General features: G+C 44.2%; 1 protein-coding gene and 1 pseudogene across 1 annotated transcript; both read left to right on the plus strand.

Moving 5' to 3' along the window:
* The first annotated feature begins 7305 nt into the window (after nt 1-7305).
* On the plus strand, nt 7306-8839 carry LOC125526463 (annotated as a pseudogene).
* Nucleotides 8840-17988: 9149 nt separating this feature from the next.
* On the plus strand, nt 17989-21340 carry LOC125526462. The gene is made up of 2 exons (XM_048691160.1): nt 17989-18208; nt 20771-21340. The coding sequence occupies exons 1-2, from the start codon at nt 18035-18037 to the stop codon at nt 21338-21340; spliced, it is 744 nt and encodes a 247-aa protein (XP_048547117.1). The 5' UTR covers nt 17989-18034.
* Nucleotides 21341-23541: the final 2201 nt, after the last annotated feature.

Consider the following 23541-nt stretch of genomic DNA (forward strand, 5'->3'; position numbering starts at 1 on the left):
AGCGCTTGCGCGACGACTCGACCCGCCTGTCCGTCGTGCTTCCTCCGAGGTCACAGATGGGAAACTCGGTGGCAGTCTGGAAGATCCAAGGAGCGCAGCCAAGGGTCGTACGACTGAAATCTTGATCACGGAGGACGAAGAAGAAGTCAGCGACATCGATTACACCGTGGAAGTTAATGGTATTCCACAGAGCAGTCACCGTGATGGCTCTATCTACAGGGGCATGCGTCGTTCTGGCTGGAAAAGGGATTATCGCGTCGCAGACCGGAGCGAGAGTAAGTGATCAATACTACTCATTTCTTTTCTTATTCTTTATTCATCGCTCGTACTTTTCCCCTTGGCCGCGGTTATACCTTTTTCCACGTCAATATTTGATTGTGATTAGGGCATCTTCAACAGTAATCCGTAAATTTTTTAAATTTCTTCCGCATTCATTTATGGATGAGGAATGGACGGAAAACCAGTCCACAGGCACAGATGCGGGAGAACACCATCCAACCATAGCGGTATACATTGCAAAAAAATTAATAAACCGGATGAAATTCGTGCTAGTAGGACGGAATTTATTCAAGTTCTAATATAATTTACATAGACGGATGATATTTTGACGTTTTTTTTACTAAAAACTATATTAAAATAACAACCCTATATAGGATGACCACCACGTAAGTGTGGCCGCCTTGTCCTGCTGCACTGTCATCGGCGCCTGTGCCGCTGTCTTCGTCATTGTCGTCCCTCCAGCGACGCAAGGATGTCGGAGGTTCACGGCAGTCCTGTCCGGTGGCTGCCTGACGGTCACCGAGGAGCCACTCCGCCTCCTACTGCGTGGTGCGAAGGGCCACCCTAGCCACTGCTAAAGGCGCTGGCAGCGGCCTTGCCCCTGTCAGCGTTGGCGGAGCAATCGCCAAGCGACCACTCCTTGCCAATCTTGGGGTGCTCGCCGTCAAGGCGGCGGTGCCTGGTGGCCGTCTCCATGGTGGTGACGGAGCGGTGGAGCGCCCACGCCGCGGCGAGGTCCGAGTCGTTGTGGACCCATTCCGGCGCCACGTCCGTCTTGGTGAACGCGAAGCGAGGACCGGCATTTCATCAGTCGTACCTCGCCTACTGCCGCGTCACGCGCTCAGCCTTGGATACCACGGCTCGAGAGGCGGAGGGACACTGCCGAAACCACCGCCTCCGAGGTAGTGGAGGATGCGATTACGCGCCTTGGCGGTCGTGGGTGGTAGCACCTCCTTCATCTGCCGGCAGTGGCATCGTGGTGGTTACGAGGGCCCGTCGATCTGCACGTAGCGGTCGTGCGGCAGGGGTGACGCCGACTCGTCCTTCACGCGGCGGAAGCGCTAGAGATGTCGGCTCCTGCTTCACGCGGCCGGCGATGTGGAGGCTGTGGTTGCACGGTGGGACGCCGGCTCGTCCTTCACTTGCCGGAGTGGGGATGTCGGCTCCTGCTTAAAGCGCACTCGCGGCGGGGACGGTGGCTCCTTCACGCGCGTCGGTGACGGTGGCGCTGGACCCATCTGGTAGACGAATTCTTCGTCCGTCGGATTCTCCTTCGTGAGGAGACGGGTCCACTACTGTGGCTGGTCCTCATCGTTGGATGAGATGACAATTTCCTCCTTGCGGGAGGAGCCCGCCGTTGTGGATGCGGCTGGTCCAGGTGAGCGGGGACGGCGACGCCATGATCCACCTGACGACGAACTTCCACCATTGCGGCTGGTACAAGACTTCGGCATCGCCGCCGGGCTCGAAGAGGAGAAAGGGCTTGGAGAGGAGGAAGAGGATTGTGCGGTGCTCGGGATGGTGCAGTTCTGGACGGCGCTAGAGCGAGGCCAGGCGGAGGGCCGGTCAGCCCGCTTCAATGCGGCACAACGGCCGGAGTTGATTTCTAGGGATGCGGCGTCCGCATTGAAGCGGCAGTGACGCCCGAGAGGTCGCGTCCGTCTGCGCCGCCTTCCCGTTTGGTCAAATCGCGACATGAATGCGGGCCGCTGCATCCTCTGGGCCGGCATGAATGCGACGCGGTAAGTTGCACGTCGCGTTGGATGGAAACCGCGGGAAGGGCGGGTAGGTGATTTGGGTGGGCCAAGACGGTCAGAAGAGGGCTTGGGAGTGGTCTGGACTCCCGCAAAGCCCCATGTTTGTCTCTGGTTTGCAAAACAAATCGCGTCCGGAGCATGTTGTAGACCAATACAGGCCCGTGTTGGATGACTTCCACTGTCCGGACGCATACGAGAGGTTTACGGGTCAGCGTTGAAGATGCCTTTATATAGACTAGCAAAAGTGCTCGTATGTTGCAATGGAAAAGAAAATAACACACGCTCTTAACCCAATAATCATGACTCAAGACCCTAATAGGTCAACGTCCTTTATTTTCACATGGCATCATATTTGTGTTGCCGACGGTAGCCCTAGTGCTCACATAAAAAAAACACGTTTGAATATGGTTAGTCCTAAGGCGTCTCTCTCGCGCGCACGCACACTCGCTCAAAATAAGATGAGAAATATGTTGTTTTCCCCGCGAGGTTTTTCAGAGGTGTGTATGTGTGGTTATCGATATTTTCTTTTCTCTCAATCTGGTTTAAATGGGTGTTTATTTGCAATTCGGATCGCCGCTGGTACGGAAAAAATGGATTATGCACTATATATTAAGTTTGCACTAAAAAATAATATTTTAGAAGTATTTAGCCGCTAAAAATAGCATCATATTTAGCATGTTAGAATCGGTGTTATGGTTTAAACGATATGTATAATTTTGTTTTAGATAAACCGCGGATTGATTAACCGAAAAGTCTTCGGGTTTTCTGTTAAAACAAAAAAACGATTCGGCTGACTTAAATACGGACCGCGGGTTGATTAATATAAAAAGTAGGGAGGTTTGTGTAAAATGCAAAAAATGGTTTGTTCTCACTTAAAGATGGACTGTGGGTTAATTAATAGAAAAGGCAGGGAATTTTTTGCAAAAGGACGCGATGGACGACGGGAGACACTCCATGCTTTATTATTAGGAAAAGATTATTGTTTCTAGTCAATGTTGTTCTTACATACGAATTTTATAAAAACTTTTGGATTTGTAACTGCGCACAATTTCACCTAATCGGAATCAGATTGAACTAGTCCACACCGAAAACCTTATAGCTGTGACAACTGACAACTGAAAACAAGTGAAGTTCTACAGTCTAGAAGGCTAGCAAAGGAAAGAGTATACCTGGTTCGCTGTGGATGTAGCTCTTAAGTTATTATAATTGTCCCTCCTCACCCTGTTGGTCTTCAAGCATCTCTCCTCCTTAGCTTTGTAGGCTCAAAGCATCTACAAACGATTTGGCAAATTTGACTCCTCAAACGCCCACAGACGCGTCTGGCCCGTCCGGGGACAATGACCGGTCACACCTCGAATAATCCATTCCACATACGGATATCTCAAATTAGAAACCTCAGATTCATACTATTACATGCAAGGTAAACCTAATCTTAAGCGGAGCCCGCCTGACTTCGTTGTGCCCTTGTCCGGCGGCCGGTTGCGGTCCCCAGAGTGTTGGTCCGGTCGTCGGCGAGGTAGAGTAGGACATGTGGCACGAGCTAGCTTATGGGACTCAAGGCGTCGCTGTCTCCCATGCCCTACTCTTCCTCGTCGGAGTCCGGAACCCTAACGGTCGCGGTGGACGTCAGATTGATGATTGATCCGCCCTGGGACGAGCCGGCAACATCCACCAAAACGAGGGGGGCTGGCTCCCGTTGGGGGGGGGGGGGGGGGACGTCGTGCCATGTTTGCGACGGACGATGCCCATGGTGCATCCTCCACCTCGATGAGCCAATGGAGGGATTGCGCATTGGCCACCGCGTTCAGACGACAGATGGACCGCGCCGCCTCCGGTAAGGCCGCGATGCCACACCACGCGCTGGATCCATGCGGCATTTGGGTGGGCGCAATGGATTCTCGACGGAAGGAGTCTGAGCACTGTCGTCGGGTGGCCTCCTCCCGGGAGCTGCGGAGCGCAAGCCGGACGGTCATCTCCTCCTTAGGGCTGCGTGGGATGAGCTCAGGGTCGACGGATCTGGAGATGTAGGACTCGGATCCGCTGCACGCCATGCTGGAGAAGGCCGGAGATCGCCGGATGGGAGCTTGGGTGGCGGAAGGGAGTGAAGTGAAGTGGCTAGGGTTTTGTCCGGGGAGTGAATGGGGAGGAATATATGTGGGGTCGGGTGGGCCAGTGTGGGCTGGGTTTGACGTGGCGGACGCACTGGGCGCCCCCATATTCGCCCTACATTTGGGCTGGATATGAGGGGTGTCGGTCAACCTAGACTTTTGAGGCCCGTTTGAGGCATCCATCTGGGTCACTTTTTTGTTACCGGTCAATGACCGGGCCGTCTGCCCAGATGTTTGAGGTGGGTTTGGGGTGCCTGGTTGTAGATGCTCTTAATACCAGCTTTTCTCAACATACATCCCTTGTTGCAGTGCAATAGTTTGGGGTGCTATGATTCCATATTTGGACATCTTGCTTTTCCCTAGCACCTCATGAGGTTGCTTTTTCCTTGACTTCTGGGCATATATACCTGCCTTTTTGTCATGAAAAGGTGAGTTTATAGTATGACCATTAGTCTTATCCCATTCAGTGGAAACTCTAAGTGGTTTAATCCTATTTCCCCATATGCTTGTAGGTGAGACTTGAGTTTTATCTCATACCCATTAGAACGTAGAAGAACATCCAGTTAACTTATCATAGGGCACCTGATGTAGGGTAGCACCCTAGTGGCCCGATCTTTCACAAAAGGAGCGGATCCCGCGAAGAACACGAAGAACACGAAGAACACGAGGGGAATCACGAGGAGAAACACGAGGGGAAATACGAGAGAATCACTCAAACCAACAAAAACAATCACACATGTGCTAGATCCTCGAAACACAAGGAGATACACGATCCAAATCCAATAAGGGACGATACAAAGGGTAGCCGGTTCTTCTCCGTGAGGAGGTCTTGAATCCACAAGGGGATCTTCCCGTAAAGGGGTCTTGAATCCAAGGTGGATCTTCTCCGAAGAGGGGCCGCGGTCTCTCTCAAGGAGTAGATCTGATATGGATGAGCGAAGCTCTATCTCTAAACATGAGCTAAACCAACGCTAACCTTAGAAAGGAGGTGGAGGTGGTCTATTTATAGTCTTAGCCACGAAGGGGTAAGTGGGAGAGGGGTACAAGGCCAAAGGCCCGCGGCTGCACACAGGCAGGTACCGGACGACCGATGGGGGTCGGACGTCCGGTGGCTCAGGACGGACCGGACATCCGGCGCGCGTCGGACGTCCGCTGATTCTTCTCGGGACAGGTGGCACCGGATTTCCGGTAAGCGTCAGACGTCCGGTGCCTGGGACTTGTCGGACGTCCGGTGTCGTCGGTCGTCCGGCGGCTGTAGAGGGTCGGCCGTCCGGTGGCTTCCGGTCGTCCGGTCCCTGAAGACTCTGCAGCTCCTTCTTCTTCCGTCTTCTCTTCCAGACTTCCCTCGCGGACGGTGTAGGTGTTCCTTGGCGCTTGCACTCCTCCTCGTCATCCATGAAGTTCCGACAATATCTATGCATGCACACGAGAGGGGTGTCAAGTAGTATACCATCCTCAAAGGGGTCAAGTGAACACGTGTAAAGGGGAAGATTCACCTTTAGGTATGAGAAGTAGATGTCGCACGTGTCACTTGCCAAATGGACTCTTGACATGGTGATGCCCGTAGGATGCTCCGCATCAGCACCAATCTCATTTAAATAGATGACAAGTGATGTATGTTCAGGGATAAATGAGGACATACGAACATAAAAAAGAACATACAATTTGTGTAGGCACGATGCACACAAAAAATTGTTTAGACACATTCCTAGAGAAAAACTTTTCGACGGAGCAAAATTCATTGTGAAATGAACATAGATAGTTTCTACTTAGTAGATGAAAAGGAAAAATTCAGATAGGGACATGTAATCCTCAAACGACATGTTTTTACCTTTCTAATGCCATGTATCTACTTACCGAATTTTAGATATAAACTTACAATATAACTTCATTTTTTATGCAGCTCGGTTGGAGGCAATGATGTTTTCAGATCCCACAAAGGGCATGAAAGTTTGTTGTAACATGCTGCAAATTTTCGCATTGGAGTTGGCTAAAATTCCTGGGGATAATGGCTTAGTAGAGTTATATGGATACATAGCAGCGCGGGACGAAGTGGATATGTTGCTTAATTATGTCGTCAATATTAGCAGGAGTGCATACACATACCCAGGTGGAATTATTTCAAGGAATAAGTCCATCCTAACATCCCCTAGTACTGAGGTTTGCATGTTTAACCCCCTTAATTATAGTCCTGAATCTGCCCATTAAAAGCACACATCCTATGGGTGCAGCCTTTTGGAGGCCGAGCCCCAGGGAGCTCGTTTTGAAAACCAAATTTCTAAAGCGCGAACTTTTTTTGAATGTTTTTTTGTGAACAATCACACACATGTGTATTACATATGTGCGAAAATTCATAACCATATACTTTCACACGTGGCATACAGAAAAAAAGCCAAAAATGTATTTCTAAGATGAGCCAATATTTTTTGTTGTTGGTCCGGAATTATTTTTTGTACAGCCTAAAGAAATCAAATGATTTTTCACACGTTCAAGCAGAAAACGTATATGTTTCCATGGATTTTTTTTAAATTAAAATTTTGAAATATGACATTTGAAAAATACCGAGCTCCCTGGACCTGCCCTCCATTGGCATTTTCCGCCCATCCTATATCCTATATAACTGAATAGGTGATCTCCACTAATCTATTTCTTTTAACATGCAAAACATGTCAACTCAACATGCAACCATGCATGAAAAGGGCCTGCCACAACATACAGTCATGCATGAGAAAAGGCCCACTTCAACATGCTACCATGCATATTAGTAATGTGATGCCCATCTAAATGGTTTTCTACTATACAATAACCAAATACAAATATGGTGCATTTACAGTTTTAATTCTCATACCATTTTATGCAACCAAATATCAATGCAATATATTTTGCAACTAGTTCACGTAGCAACAGGCTGGGTATCATCTAGTTTGGATAGTATATATTGGAGGTTGTTTCAGCGACATGGGTCGTTAGATGGACAATGCCACAAGGGCAAAACCGCCCCCAAAGAGTCTATCATTTAGATGGTATGGAATATTTTAGGAGCCAGATACTAGATGTTTTTGTACATAATTAAGTAGATGGAGCTTGCTATTCATGGGGTTAAGTAGATTCCTTATTTTAAAATTGCATTATTCATTTTAAAATATAAGTAAACTTAACACATGCAACGAACACTACATTTAATTGATGGAATACTGCAAAAGGTATTCTCTTTTACTTCATTAATTGGGATAGATTATGAATTTTGTATTATTTATGCTCTTGAATTATGTACTCCCTCCGTTCCTAAATATAAGCCTTTTTAGAGATTCTAATATGAACTACATATGGAGCAAAATGAGTGAATCTACACTCTAAAATACGTCTATATACATTCATGTGTACTCCGTATTGAAATCTCTAAAAAAACCTTATATTTAAAAACGGAGGGAGTGGTAAACATAAAGCACAGTTTTCACTCTTGAAATTTCAATAACTAGAAATAAGTATTTGTTGTTGTTGTTCCACAATTATCAATTTTGGTATTGGGCCAATGTAATATTTTGTCTTACCAACGGAAAAATACTTCCCCATGTGATCAGTTTGTGTATGGGTAGAAGAATAATAGTACAATGCATTGGATTGTACAAGCTAGTGCTATATTATTATGAAATTGCGATTTACTGTGAAGACAAATTTAAATTATGAAATGAATGGAGTATGATGTATCCCAGACCAAATCGAGTTGAATTGTTTTGGATTCTTGTTTGCTTCACCAAAATTGATTTCCCTCTTTTTATGGGCATATACAAATACATAACATTAATGATCCCAACCTAGAACACTCGCTTAATTATTTCTATTTTCACATAGGCTTTGGTAAATAAATAATTTGAATTTGAAACAAAACCAAATGTTGGGCCATTTTATGTGAGTCACGCCATTATGCACTATGTATCCATTTTGTTTAAAGATCTTGGTTATCAGTTGTAAGGTTTAAGTAAATGGTTTTTTACAAGTGAAGCATCATAATGGAAATATTTAGCTTTAGATATTTCTTACTTTAATAGGAAGAGCTACTAATTACAATACCAATTCTGTAGGGTTCTCTCATTTGCATGGCTAGTGGCCCTAGGTGAGGGATAGAGTTGGCGAACTATACAATAATTGAGTATGACATGAGGATCAAAAGAGGTAGACATGAAAGAGATGACCTACAACTGATCGACGGCGCAATAGAATTTTGCATCACGAGAACATGGAATCGGCCGTTCACAATTAACATCCGTGGCGACTGTGGTGGTGCGGTCGACATGACTTTAGCATGTCTTCACAACGCGGTCGAGGCGACTGTAGAGGTTCTTATATCAGAATTGCATGGTAGTTTCAACATGTCTCTCAGATGTTTTACCAGCAGGTTCTATAAAGAGATTCGGTTGTTCGATGGCGTCGTTACCGAGTCTTATGGCTTGAAGAGGTATGTGGTTGCGGTAATGAAGAGGTCTTTCATACGTTTGAAATTCAAGGTACACGCCCCGTCGTCCAGTTCCAAGTCAAGACTTTGTTGTACGTTCAAGGCGAAGACCAATGGGCATAATGCTCGAGAGCTAAAGACTGATTTTGCAGTTATCTCAGTGAAGGTGACTTGGTCGACACTGCCTAATAGCTTTCCTGGCTAAGGTTTGTCGGACCGTACTTGTGTCTGTGATGAGCGGACAATGGGATTAACGACACACTTAGGCAATGTGGAGTCATGGACTTGTGACAATGATTAGAGTGTAATCAAACTATTGTACTAAATATTTGGTCCACATGCTGATGAATCTTTCCTTTTAAGAAAACTATGTGTCTTTGTTTTCAGGGTTAGGAAATTATGTATATGTTGAGGCTAGGTTAATTAGTTGTCTATGTTAATATGTTGCCCGGATTAGACTATAAATACGTGATAGAGTTATGTCAATTGTGCTGCCTTAGGTGTCAGAGATGCCAAATGTGGACGGCCGATGCCATGCGGTATTGATATGTCTATCAAATGTTTTACCAGTGGGTTTGCTGTGGAGATCCGGCTTTTCGATGGCACCGTCATCTGATTCTAAATCCCTACGCCATTGTACCTTCGAGGCAAAGACCAATGGGCATAAATCCCGAGAGATAAAGACCGATTTTGGGTTGGTCTTGGTGAAGATGACTTGGTCGACGTTGCCTAGTAGCTTTTCTGTCTAAGGTTTGTACTATGATCGTACTTCCGCCCGTGATGAGCGGGTCAACACATTAAGGGCATTTCCAATCCCGATCCACAAATCTCCTGCATGCGTTTGGATTGTGCTGTTTGGACAGCGGAAGCCATCCAATAAAGACCTATATCAGTAATGGCGCGGTCAGAACGCAATTTCTTCTGTAAACTGGAGACAAACGTGGTAGGGCTTTGCGGGAGTCTGGGCCGATCCCAAGCCCTCTTCTGGCCGCCCTGTCCCACCAAAATCCCCACCTCCTTCCGCACGTTTTCGGTCGGCATCGCTCCAAAGCGTTAGCGCCCACATTCATGCCCGGCCAGAGCGGACGCGACCGCTCACTGGCGCTGGCATTAAAACGGCGCGCCGGCCGAGAGCGCCGCTCGCTTCGTTTCCCGGTGTAGGCGACTGTCGCGCGTTCAAAGAACACAACGGACGCCCGTTCGTCCGTCTGCTGCCCACATTGATGGCACACGGTTACCTAGGCGTCTACTCCGACGCCACATGTCTGTCCCTCTGTCGCCCACCATTGCTATATAAACCACTGCCCCGGCCATAGCCACAATCATCCACCTCCGATCCCTCTTTGCACCACTCTCACCATGGATCAATCCCCCGCCAAAGCTCTTTGGGACGGACTCATATCGGATCAAAAGAAAGAGATGGCCGCCATTGCTGCCGGCTGGCTGGCCTGCCGGCAGACAGTCGAAGGACGACGACGTCCCAATGGAGGACGCTGCCGACGATAAAACAGTGCCACCCTCCTCCTCCGCATCATCCTCGTCGGTGCATTGCACCATGACTATCGGCGAGGCCTGCGCCTATTACATGGACATGGTGCGGGAGGACCAGTTCGGAAGGCGTAAGCTGATGCCACCTACAACAACGACATCTTGCAGAAGCACATGCAGGCGGATTGTAGCTTGCCACCGGTAGGGTTGTCGCGCTGGACGCGGACTTGGCGGAGCAGGAGCCGCTGCTCGAGTCCTACCGCTCCGCCCGCGAGATCCGCCTCGCCTGCTGGTGGCACTAACGCCAGCGAATGGCGGAGGTGACGACTGCCTACAAGGAGAGCGACGATGCGGGCAAGGCGGTGTTCGGCGAGACCGACGACAAGGAGGAGGACATCACCGAGTCAGCGCCCCGCCGCGACAACCACGAAACCGGCACGCCGGTGGGCTCCGCCGGCAGCGAGAAAGAGTAATACATGGTAGGTCGCCGCCGCTCGTGTCCCAGCAAGGCCACAACTCCTCCCCTCCCGTCGATGCCAAGCTTGGTGGGCTCAGCATCAGCCGGTCGATTAGTCGCTTGGCGGCGACATGGAGGAGGACAACTTCACTTCCCGGGTCACGGAGACGGAGCTGGAGAGCGTCGAGCCAGAACCGGAGACGATGAAGCTTCAGTTCTTGGGGCTCATGGCCGGATATGGGGAACGGACACCGGCAACCATTTAGATTAGGTACTAATTATACCTCCATAGCCGGACAAGCACCGCTTTGATGTAAATGTAATGAAATCTGGACGTGTTTATATGAAATCCTACTGTTTTGATTGAATTTTGTCCGGTTGGTTCAATTGTAGTCAAGAGATGCCCTAACAACTTTTACTTGGTCAGTCTAGAGTCGTGGACTTCTACCAAAGCTTTTTTAACAGGGAAAGGGTTCCGATGGACCCTGAGATGCACTGTATTTTGGTCTAGATGCCATAGATGCGCTGCAGTTATTTTACAATTTGTTTCCTCACTCCATTATTGTAGCACTAGGGGTAACTTAGGTCAAAAGTCTGGAGGAATTTCTCAGCTACTCCTATATACAGTGGCTTCCCGCTGGACGTGAGATGGGAAATGAGAACAGAGGATGTACCTCTGAATTACTGTGTTTAGTTCTAGTTTCTAACTTATTCTACACACTTAAGTAATTGGTTTTTTCACTACTCGTATTTCCATTCTCTCAACATGCAGCTGTACAAAATGGATGAATATCTTCTAATACGCGAAACATTGTTTAGGTCATGATTATTTATTTCATACACATGTGAATACTTTGTTTTGAAGATGGATGAATATTACTTTTTCTCTATAGTTTCTTACTCATTTTTAACTTCTTCTGGCAAATTCATGATTTTTTCACATGCGAAACATCTTTTTAGTCATGAAAATGTATTTTCATACATAAGAATAATTTGTTTTCAACCGCAAAAAAAAGAATAATTTGTTTTGAAAATACATTAATCTATATCTATACCTATACCTACCTACTATTATATTATATTATATATATATTATATTATATATATATTTAAATAAAGCAAGGTGCGTTTCTCTGAATTTTCATCCGTTCACCGACGTAGAAAAAAAATCTATCCAAGGGCCGTGCACACTGCTAGAAAAGAAAAAACAAATTTCATACATGGGCCGTGCACACTGTGGCCCGGCGAAGGTAGCCCACTTATTTATCTGCCCTGAATGCTGTGGAATCCTATTGCCGCACGAAGCGTCAAATAGATAGAGCTTCGCACAAGACAACCAAAACTGGGCCGGCCCATTTTCTGTATTTCTGTGTTCTGTTTCTAATTCCTTTTCCTCTCTCTTATTCTTTCCTGATTATCTTTTCATTTCAATTTTAGATTATTTTCCCTTTTCTTGTAAATTAAAAGCTTGAAAAAATCGTTCAAAATTTCAATTTCTTCTATATTTTAGAAAAAAAAATCAGAATTTAAATTTTTTGTTCCTGTCTTATGAAATGTTCAAAACTTTTATTTTTAGTTCCCATTCCAAAATGTGTTCAAAATTTAAAAATGGTCAATAGTTTCAATAATTTGCATTTTTTAAAATATTCTTGTTTTAGTAAAATGTTCATAAATTCAAAATAATATTCGTGGTTAAAAAACACATTTTCTAAACTTGTTTTAAATGTTCAAAACATGTTCACACATTCAACAAATGTTCATGTTTTTTCAAAAGGTTCCTAGTGTCAAAAAATTATGATTTTTTTGAATTAACTATTTCAAATGATGTTCGCCTTTTTCCAAAAATGAACAAAATTTCACAAAATGGTTCGTGTTTTTAAAACTGTTCGGGGTTTCAAAATTTGATCATGTTTCCAAAAATATTCAGCAATTCATAAATATTTTTTTTTGGAAAAATTCAGAAACAAAAAATGTTTTTAATATGGCGCTGCAGCATATTCTTAAACATTCCGGCTGGCCATTGGTCAGCAGGACCCATTTGTCGAGTGGCTAGCAGCCCGTGGTTGAGTTTTTCAGCTCCTGAATTTGATGCTTCAACATGTCATTTTTTGTAAATTTATATCTTGCCTTACAAACATAGATCTATTTGGTGTTTTCCAATGCCCCCCCCCCCCCCCGCAAAAAAAAAAATATGAACTGTTGTGCGTCCCACGTGCTATTTGACGATAAAAGAGAATATGCTTGTTGGCTATAATTGAAATATATTATGGGCACGTGCCAATAAAAGAGAATATGCTGGTTTGGCTCTAATTAAGAAGATATGTGGACACGTGAGCGCTGAAATAATTAAAGAGAATAAACCTGATAAAGAAGGGACTGCCTGGTTATGCGTGGATTATGCTAATAAAACGGGATTTATGCATTGCAATCAATAATCCATCCGGTTACGTTGTCGTAGGAGAGAGTGGTCGAAGCAACCGTGTTCCGAAGTTCGCCGCGCAGCTACCAAATGAGGAGACATCCACAATCCCGACACGAAGGTGAACCTGAAGGAAAAAAATGAGTTGGGTGGTCGCCGCGATGCCGACTAATGCCAACACTATCAAGATCTCACGGGACAAACATGACACGCGAGAAGACCACATCTCCTCGCTTTGTCGCCCCATCATTGTGAATATTGTTTTTGGTGAACACGTAATTTATCTCTCTCGTTGCTTTTCAAAAAATATCTCTCCCGTTGCAACGTGGGCACATGTGCTGGTATCTTTTATGAACAAGTGAACACTTTTTCAGTAGTCACCAACATTTGCTTGCAATGAATCAACAGTTTCAATTAGAATGAAAAACAGGTTTTACGAATACCACAATGTTTCGCGCAAAATCTTTATATAATTTTTGAAACATTTTCCACTAGTGGTGTGAACAATTTTTTAGTATACATGGATAAATCTTACAAGTAACTATATGAACACAATTTGAAATCAGATGAAACATTATTTCATCTATTAAACTGATTTTCATGTAGATGGTTGGCGGGAAGGGTTAGGGTTTCTCATCTTGCGTGTGCGATGGCGAGGTCTGATGTCACACACTTCGTATTTAGAAAGGGGTTCAATGGCGACGACAGCGGCTGCAGCGCACTTGTCCTTAGCGGCATGTGCATGAAGACTTCCCAGCTGTTATCGGCAAGGTCAGGACGGCTTCGATAGGGGACCGACGACATTAGCGTGTCGTGGTAGTGGTCGTTTGCTAGTCTAGGAACCTTGATGCAGTTTTTATTATATTTGGAGTGTTGTGTACTTCTGTTGAACTTTCGTAATAAATCTGGGTCCTTTTCAAAAAAAGTAGTATAACAATAAGTCACCACCACTATGGCAAGCACAGTCGCCAATGTCACCACAATCCCCTTGACCCATTTGATTCACGCACAAAGACAACCCGCAACCCGCGTCCGTGGTACACCATCTTGGACGACGACAACTGCCATGGTGCTGCATCCACGGATATCCAAAGTTCCCTCCTGGATGTGCATGCGCTTTGGCCGCTGACGTAGCATCCGGCACCACTGTGGCCACTTGGAGACGGGAGCGCATGCTAGAGACGCCGCTCCCCTTCTCCTGTGTGCTTGTGAAGGATGCATATATCTCTATGGCGCGACAATCGTTGGCTCCTTCGCCATGGTATGGTTCTCCTCCTTGGCCGAGACAAGGCTCGGCATCCACACACTTGGATGGCACCGGCAATAAAGACCTAGACGTGCCTCTCACGAATGGTGATAATGATGTGGAGGCACCCTTGACCGAGGGAGATGCAGCTCTCGATGCCCCCTTCATGGTAGGATATGGATCTTGCTGCTTGATTGGCATTGCGGACGAGAACCGTTGCTTCATTGCCAAACCACCTGATAGCGCCATGAGTATTGAGTAGCCAGGAGTCTGGCCCCAAAAACAGTTGATTGATCATTGATTGTTAAAAACAAAGAAGGTATTTTGGAGGGAGGGTAGTTGTTGATTGACTATTTTACAAAGGAAAGATGGGTTAGGGGTGGTGTTTGCAATTGCAGTGGAGTACCGGCAGTGGTACCATTTCATCCAAGGTAGGTCAAGTTGTTGAAGAAGCCTGGAAGCAAATTTTATAAGTAGAAAATCATTATGAACAGCAAGATTTTTGACACCTAGACCACCCGAAAATTTAGGTTTGCAAACGTTTTTCCAAGCGATGAGACATTATTAATGGCTTCTTCGTCCTCTAGCTCACGCGTAGCTCAGGGCCAAGAGGCACTATCTCGTGGCACTTGTCCTTGCTGTATGAACTAGTTGTTGATTTTTGTTTTGAAAAAAGGGGTCGTACACCTAGCACATAGTTCTACATTCTACGGGTGTCGTCTCCACAACCACAACATAAGATTGCGCGCCCCAAGTTTGCTTTGTCTTCAAATTCATCGTCTCGTGCTTATGTTTACTCACCGTATTCCAGTTTGGGCAACATAATTTATTGGATTGGAAGAAAACTATACATGCATTCTGGAAGCTAACCAAGGTTCCACAGTTGCACCTCTAGTGACAGTCGGCCCGTCAACTACCTCTAGGAATAAGACTAGTAATATAGCCCGTAACTAGCTATATGAGTGCCATATCATCAAGAGTCATCATTATTAAATCACTCTTATAATAGAGATGACTACTGGTTTAGTCATTATTTTTTTCAATTTTCCTCTTTCCATTTCCTCTCATTTACTCGTTTTACCTAGGAGCACATGTACATATTGCCTCTTGCATGAGAGTCCACTCCTTCTCATTTTCCTCTTTCCTCCACATAGACAAAAGTGACATGTAAGTAGGCTTATAGCCCCTTATTATACTTTCTCTAATTCCCGATCCGCTAACCAGCGGTCCACATGGACTCAACAGGACCGCGGTAAGCATCCCTTCAAACCCTTTTAGCTCATCGCAGACCATGTACTCCACCAGGAGGAGAGCCACCAACAAACGGACTACCGGAGCCATCTACTGACGGCTCCCATCCTGTTCCCCATTGCATTCATCCATTGGTCAAACATTGGTTGGCCAACTATACATTCCCACATTGAGATTTAGTACAAATTACAAGTCAAACCATCCAAAAAGGGTTAGAAAAGGCACTATTAAGTACAATGCACCGCGAGCAGCTAAATTGTTGATTGGATCTAGAAGGAACTCCATCTCCCAATGCGCCATCGTAAGGATAGGGGCGGAGCCAGGATTTGAACATTACAGGGCGAAAAATAGCTATACAAGAGATCTTACACAAATGTGAATCAATACTTAAATATAAGATCAGTCTATGAATCAAATAATAATAACATATCCTCTACATTTGACTACATTCTGCTTGTCTGACTCTACGTATGTGCCCATTGGACGAACAAGTAGATAATCTTCTCAATGGTGAAATTTTGTAGAAGATTATTCTTAATATAGCCAATCCCTATACTAAACAACGCTTCCCCCATGATTAAAAAATTGAAGAATTGATTGATTAATCTTTTATGTGATTCCATAGAACAAGACAAGCTATTATGTAATCTTGTTTACCATAGATCTACAAATTAATAAACAGTATTGTGTATAAACCAAACTATAATATTAATATATGATGTACCCGAGGCACGACCATAGGAGGCGTCTACCAGAAGAACGTGTAGCAGCAACAACATCATCACGGCGACCAAAGTTCGACGAAGAGTATGACCTCTGTGAGGGGCAATTACTCGCTTTAGCCTAGGGACACGATGGGATCGGATGAATGAATCAATTGTCTCCTCGCTTAGGTACATGCATACGGTGCCTTCTGTCCAACTATCTGGGCATGTTTCCGGGTCTTTAATCCAATGGTCGATTACTTATTGCAATCGGTTGGTGGTGGCCTCTTGGGCTTGATCTTACAGGGCAAAGGGTTTCCACTATTGGCCGGCGACTAATTGCGATAGTTTTGAGTGTAGATGAAATTATCTTTTGAAGCACAGGAGTAAGAGATTCATCACCAAACAACCTCAATCTTGTTAGTTTTGGAGTGGGTACACCTCCTAGATCGGCTAGGTATGCTTGGAAGCCTTTCAGGTGTGAAGAAACCAAGAAGTTTGTATAGGCTTAGAGACTTCCTACTTCGTGAAAATCTACTCCGAGCGAGGCTAGACCTTCGTGATTGTATTCCATGCTCGCATAGGTGTTTGCTCCTTCGTGGACCCTTACTGGGTTAGTCCTTCATGCGTCATCCCTCCATGGAACTTGTAGCCGTGATTTTCATGATCCTAGAACCATAGTGGGTTGAAGCCTCCATCAATGTGTAGTAGGATAGTGCCCAACTATCCGAACCACGTGAAAAATCTTCATCAAGCCATCCCGTGTTTGCATTCCTCTAAACTTTACCTAAGCAAGGAGATGATTGATCAAGGTTTCAACTTGTGCAATTTGTTGTCTTCCGCGCCTGTACTCTATTAGAATTTCATGTGTAGGGTGTTTCTAGGATACCGGTAGAAAAATATTTAATTGCTAAGCAAACTTAAAATTGGGGAAAGAATAGACTAAACAATCCTACACTTAACCCTCTTAATTATAATATGAGGTTATTGCCATTTAAATTATCCACTCCCATGTGGCTCATTATGTGGACATTGGTACATGGGCAAAACCGCCTAGAGGATCATTTAGATGGGTATATTTTGATGGTACAACATATTTAGAGATACCTTGTACAGAAGTGTGTTAAGTAGACGAACCTTGATATTTGTTGGTTAAGTAGACTTATTATCTCTATTTTACATTATATTGTGCATTTTGTAGTATAAGGATAAAATCATCACATGAATAGAACATATGAGATTGGACCACTACATCATGTCCATGGCATACTACTACAACTACTATTGTCTTTTTATATTATTCAATGTGGGATACTTTGTGAATGATGTATTATCTGTGCTCTCAAATTATTTAGTAATCATAAAGCTCAGTTTTTACCCTTCATTTTCTTAATAAGTACACGTAAGATTTGTTTATTACTATTGTTCGATAGTTATTTATTGTGTTATAACTCCCATGTAGTATTTTGTCTTAACTGTGGGAAGATGCTTCCATTAATCTTTACATTTATTCTTATAAGATCTCAGCTAGTGGCTATTCATTTACCCTACCAGTCGTCATCAAAATTACCTATTATTATTATTATTGTACTAGGAAATTGCCAAAGTTGTTGTCAATACTATGGATGATGAATAATTGATTCAACCGATGAGTATTCTAAGAAAAAAGTATCCCACACAAAGTTAAGGACAATGCTTTTGACAATGATACTCTTTTTCCATGAATATATGTCCATTCTGACCCTCTAAGTGAGGTGGTCAAATGATTATCAAACATTTTTTTACATTTCGAACAGCATGTATTCTTTTACTTTGTTAATTGCAGCTAAAAACTAACAATATAACTTTACTTTTTATGAAGCTCGGCTGGGCATGAAACATCCTACTTGTTGCATGCTGCAAATTTTCTCATTAGCTATGGCTAAAATTCCTCAGGGTGATGACCTAGTAGAGTTGTATGGATACATAGCAGTGTGGGATGATCTGGATCTGTTGCTTAATTATGTCGTCAATATTAGCAGGGATGATCCCATCAATGTGGAGAAGGTGCACATCCTTACCCATATGCAATTATTTGGAGGAATAAGTCTATCCTAACACCTCCTAGCATCAAGGTTTGCCAGCTTAACCTACTTAATTATAAGAACTTAACAAAACTTGTGTCTGCCCATTAAAAGCATCGACTAGCGTCCTAATCACACATTTGGATAGTTTCGGAGAATGTCTCACCCATGAGGCTCGTTAGGTGGACACTGCCCCAAGGGCCAACAACTCCAAACGCTAACTAGGAAATTGCCAAAGTTGTTGTCAATACTATGGATGATGAATAATTGATTCAACCGATGAGTATTCTAAGAAAAAAGTATCCCACACAAAGTTAAGGACAATGCTTTTGACAATGATACTCTTTTTCCATGAATATATGTCCATTCTGACCCTCTAAGTGAGGTGGTCAAATGATTATCAAACATTTTTTTACATTTCGAACAGCATGTATTCTTTTACTTTGTTAATTGCAGCTAAAAACTAACAATATAACTTTACTTTTTATGAAGCTCGGCTGGGCATGAAACATCCTACTTGTTGCATGCTGCAAATTTTCTCATTAGCTATGGCTAAAATTCCTCAGGGTGATGACCTAGTAGAGTTGTATGGATACATAGCAGTGTGGGATGATCTGGATCTGTTGCTTAATTATGTCGTCAATATTAGCAGGGATGATCCCATCAATGTGGAGAAGGTGCACATCCTTACCCATATGCAATTATTTGGAGGAATAAGTCTATCCTAACACCTCCTAGCATCAAGGTTTGCCAGCTTAACCTACTTAATTATAAGAACTTAACAAAACTTGTGTCTGCCCATTAAAAGCATCGACTAGCGTCCTAATCACACATTTGGATAGTTTCGGAGAATGTCTCACCCATGAGGCTCGTTAGGTGGACACTGCCACAAGGGCAAACCACTCCAAAGTCTATGATTTAGACGGCATGGAATTCACAAGTCAAATATCAGATTTGTGTATTAATTAAGTAGACCGGGCCTTGGTATTCAAAGGGGCCAAGTAGATTTATCCTTATGTTGAACTAGATTATTCACTTCGTAATATAGGGCTGGACTTATTACATCGAGAAAATTTCTTATTTGGCACTATCTTAAAATCTGGTTCTTTATTTGACACTGGAAAAAAAATTCTTCTCTATTTGACACTAGTCCTAAATTTTATTCCCTATACGACATTTTCGTCCATTTTAAGCCTAAATGGCACCTGAAAAGACGATTTTGCCCCTCATGCGGTATGTGTGTGCGCGCGTGTGTGCTGTTGCGTGTGTGGGTGCACACGCACATGTGTGATGCTGCTGCATGTGTGTGTGCATGTGTGCCGCTGCGTGTGTACGTGCGTGTGTGTGTGTGTGCGCTGTTGCGTGCCTATGTGCTGCCTGTGTGTGTGCTGCGTGTGTGCGTGCGTGTGCATGTGTGTTGCTGCGTGTGTGTGTGTGCGTGTGTGTGTGTGTGCACGTGCGCGTGCGTGTTGTTGCGTGTGTGCGCGCGTGCGTGTGTGTTGGTGCATGTGTATATGTTGCTGTGTGTGCTCCTATCCTCGCACTGGTGCTGCGTGTGTGCGCTATTGCCCCCCTACACACATATCATATGAGGGGCAAAAGAGTCTTTTCAGGTGTCATTTAGGCTCAAAATGAATGGAAATGTCATATAGGGAATAAAATTTAAAACTTGTGTCAAATAGGGAAGAAATTTTTTTCAGTGTCAAATAAGGAAGCAGATTTTAAGACAGTGTCAAATAAGGAATTTTGTCTATTACATCCATGCATAGAACACTACATTATCTCTAGACATGCTGCAACAACCTCTCTCTTTTACATCTTTAAAGTTAGGATAGATGGTGAACTTTGTATTATTTGTGCTCTTGAAATATGTAGTAAACATAAAGCTCAGTTTTCACTTTTTTCTTAATAACTAGAAATAAGATTAATTTATTGTCATTGTTCCATGAGTATTTATTTTGCTATAACTCATGTAAGTATTTTGCCTTACCTGCAGGAAAAATGCTTCCCCGTGTCATTAGACTATTCATAAGTAGCACAATATTAGTATAGTACTTCGGATTGTATAAGCGAGTACTATACTAGTATGAAATGATGATTACTATAGGAACAATTTTAAATAATTAAACTAATGGAGTATGATGTATTCCAAAGAAATCGAACAGAGTTCCTTTGGGTTCTTGGTTGCTTTGTAGTACACTACATGAAATGATTTAATTTCATTTTGTTTGTAGGCATATGAATAAACATAAGATCAATGACCCCATCACTAGAACATTCGTTTTGCTTTTTTCTGTTTTCATCTCACACAAACTTCTGTAAATAAATATTTGGGTTTTGAAACAAAATAGGGCCAATTTTCCCGGTCACAACATTATGCACTCTGTATCCATTTTGTTGAATGCATTACAAAGATGTTGGTCATCAGTTGTAAGATCTTAAGTAAATGTTTTTACACGTGAACCATCATAGCAGAAGTATTTAGCTTTAGATATATGTCTTACTTTTAGACGAAGAACTACTAAATATAATATTAATTTTGTAGGGTTCTCTCATCAGCATGGCTGGTGGTCCTAGGCGAGGGATATATATGAACGACGATGGTCTAATTGAGTATGACATGAGGATCAAGAGAGGAAGGCGAGAAGGAGATGACCTACAGGTGATTGACGGCGCAACAATCTTAAGCCCTTGGGGCACATCGAAGCGGCTGTTCACATTTAACATCTCTGGCGACTGTGGCAGTGCAGTCGCCATAACTTTAGCATATCTTTCTAGCGCGGTTGAGGCCACAGTAGAGGTTCTCGTATCAGAAGTGCAGAGTGGTTTCCATATGTCTCTCAGATGTTTTCCCATTGGGTATTATGACGAGATCCGGCTCTTCGATGGCGCCATTGTCAAGTCTTGTGCCCTCAAGAGGTCTGTGGTTGCCGTAGTAAGGTGGTCTTCCATACGTTTGAAATTCAAGTTATGCGCATCGTCATCCGGATCCGAGTCCCATCGTCGTTGTACCTTCAAGGCGAAGACCCACGGGCATAACACTCGAGAGATAAAGACTGATTTTGCGCTGATCTCGGTGAAGGTCACTTGGTCGACGCTTGGTGATGCCAGGTAGCTTTCCTGGATAAGGTTTGTCCGACCGTAAATGTGTGTCCGTAATGAGCGGACCAAGGGATTAACGACGTACTTAGGCAGACTGGAGTCGTGTGCTTGTGACAAGCTTGGAGTGTAATCAAACTGTTGTACTATCTACTTACATATTCGGTCCAGCGCAGGTGCCACGGATGCTCCACAGTCCTGCTGTGTTCCACATTTTGTTTCTTCTTTCCACTGTTTTGGCAACACGGATTAGGTCAAAACGAGAGTGAACGATGTACACGACTCCTGTTTCAAATGTTCGGTTCTAATTTCTCAACTATTCATTATGTATGCTGTACATCTAAACTCCGTATGGAAGCCATTCATGAGGAAATTATGCTGTTAAAATTGGATTCGAGTTTTTCCTTGTGAAATAATGTATATGTAATTATGACATTTAGCAGTACATGCATGTGGTGGTTGCACCTTGACTGGCTTCCAGAGTAGCTGGCTGAGCTTTTGAGCCATAATTGGCGGAAGAATCTTGTTGATTTTCTAGGTAATACTTTGCGGTTTAGACCTTTTGTTTCACTCAGGACTGGGGTGGTTATTGATGCCGGGTGGCTTGTGAGTGTATTCATGTTTTTTTAGAACGAAGACTCAAGCAGAACCCGGCTTTGAATTAATAAAGCCATCAAGCGGTCAGAATTATAACTTTAAATTACACCACTCACCAACTAAAGAAAAGAAGACAAACGACAAAGATACAAGGGCGCCGGGGGCAGCTCACAATGCACATACAACAAGCTAGTTAGAAAGATTGGCGTAGAGCATATAGCTTGGAGATGCCAATAAGCTCTTGCATGCCGACAACCAAGGCGAAAGCGATATCCTGGTCAGGAGAGTGCACCGACGACGATGCAAGGCACGTCGTTGCCAAAACACCTGGGCTTGAAGAAGACACATCCATCCAGATCCATCGTCAATGAAGGCCCTTGCCTCCTCGCCTGGCTCGAAGGCGCCGCACCGTTGAACGATGGACATGCTCACCCTAGAGCATGGATGGATGGCATCGAAGAAACCACATGGGCGGAACCAAGCGTTCCCGACATGCCGACGACGACTCACCTAGAGCAGAGCAACACCATATGCCATAGTTCTGACATGAAAGAGGGCGAGCAGTCATAATGCACAATTGGGCAACAGCAAAGGCCAAGACCAAATTGGGAGCTTTGGCTCGGTCGACGAGCTGTAGTGCAGCCATCGTAGGAGGGGAACCCTATCCCCTCCCGTCCTGGAAGATCCAAAGGCACCGGAGGAGTACACTGCAGACCGGCAAAGAGCATCAGAACAGGTTGACCCAGCACCAAGGGAGACACCGCCACCGTTGGACGCACGCTGCCGCCGCCGACACACTCCACCTACACCACAACGAAGCCCATAACCCATCTTTGTTCCCAAAACAGCGCCTTCAAGAAGGTTACGGCGCCAAGGGCGTCGCTGAAGGAAATATGCCCTAGAGGCAATAATAAAGTTATTATTTTATTTCCTTATATCATGATAAATGTTTATTATTCATACTAGAATTGTATTATCCGGAAACATAATACTTGTGTGAATACATAGACAAACTAAATGTCACTAGTATGCCTCTACTTGACTAGCTCGTTAATCAAAGATGGTTATGTTTCCTAACCATAGACATGTGTTGTCATTTAATTAACGGGATCACATTATTAGGAGAATGATGTGATTGACATGACCCATTCCATTAGCTTAGCACCCGATCGTTTAGTATGTTGCTATTGCTTTCTTCATGACTTATACATGTTCCTATGACTATGAGATTATGCAACTCCTGTTTGCCGGAGGAACACTTTGTGTGCTACCAAACGTCACAACGTAACTGGGTGATCATAAAGGTGCTCTACAGGTGTCTCCAAAGGTACATGTTGGATTGGCGTATTTCGAGATTAGGATTTGTCACTCCGATTGTCGGAGAGGTATCTCTGGGCCCTCTCGGTAATGCACATCACATAAGCCTTGCAAGCATTGCAACTAATAAGTTAGTTGCGGGATGATGTATTACAGAACGAGTAAAGAGACTTGCCGGTAACGAGATTGAACTAGGTATTGAGATACCGACGATCGAATCTCGGGCAAGTAACATACCGATGACAAAGGGAACAACGTATGTTGTTATGCGGTCTGACCGATAAAGATCTTCGTAGAATATGT

This window comes from Triticum urartu, unplaced genomic scaffold (genome assembly GCF_003073215.2).
Source record: "Triticum urartu cultivar G1812 unplaced genomic scaffold, Tu2.1 TuUngrouped_contig_10182, whole genome shotgun sequence".
Lineage (NCBI taxonomy): Eukaryota > Viridiplantae > Streptophyta > Magnoliopsida > Poales > Poaceae > Triticum > Triticum urartu.

Excerpts from the sequence above, each read along its gene's own strand:
- LOC125526462 (XM_048691160.1), top strand. The coding sequence starts at position 18,035 with ATGAAACATCCTACTTGTTGCATGCTGCAAATTTTCTCATTAGCTATG. Across the intron at positions 18,209-20,770 it reads ATCCCATCAATGTGGAGAAG|GGTTCTCTCATCAGCATGGC; the intron begins GTGCACATCCTT and ends TTAATTTTGTAG.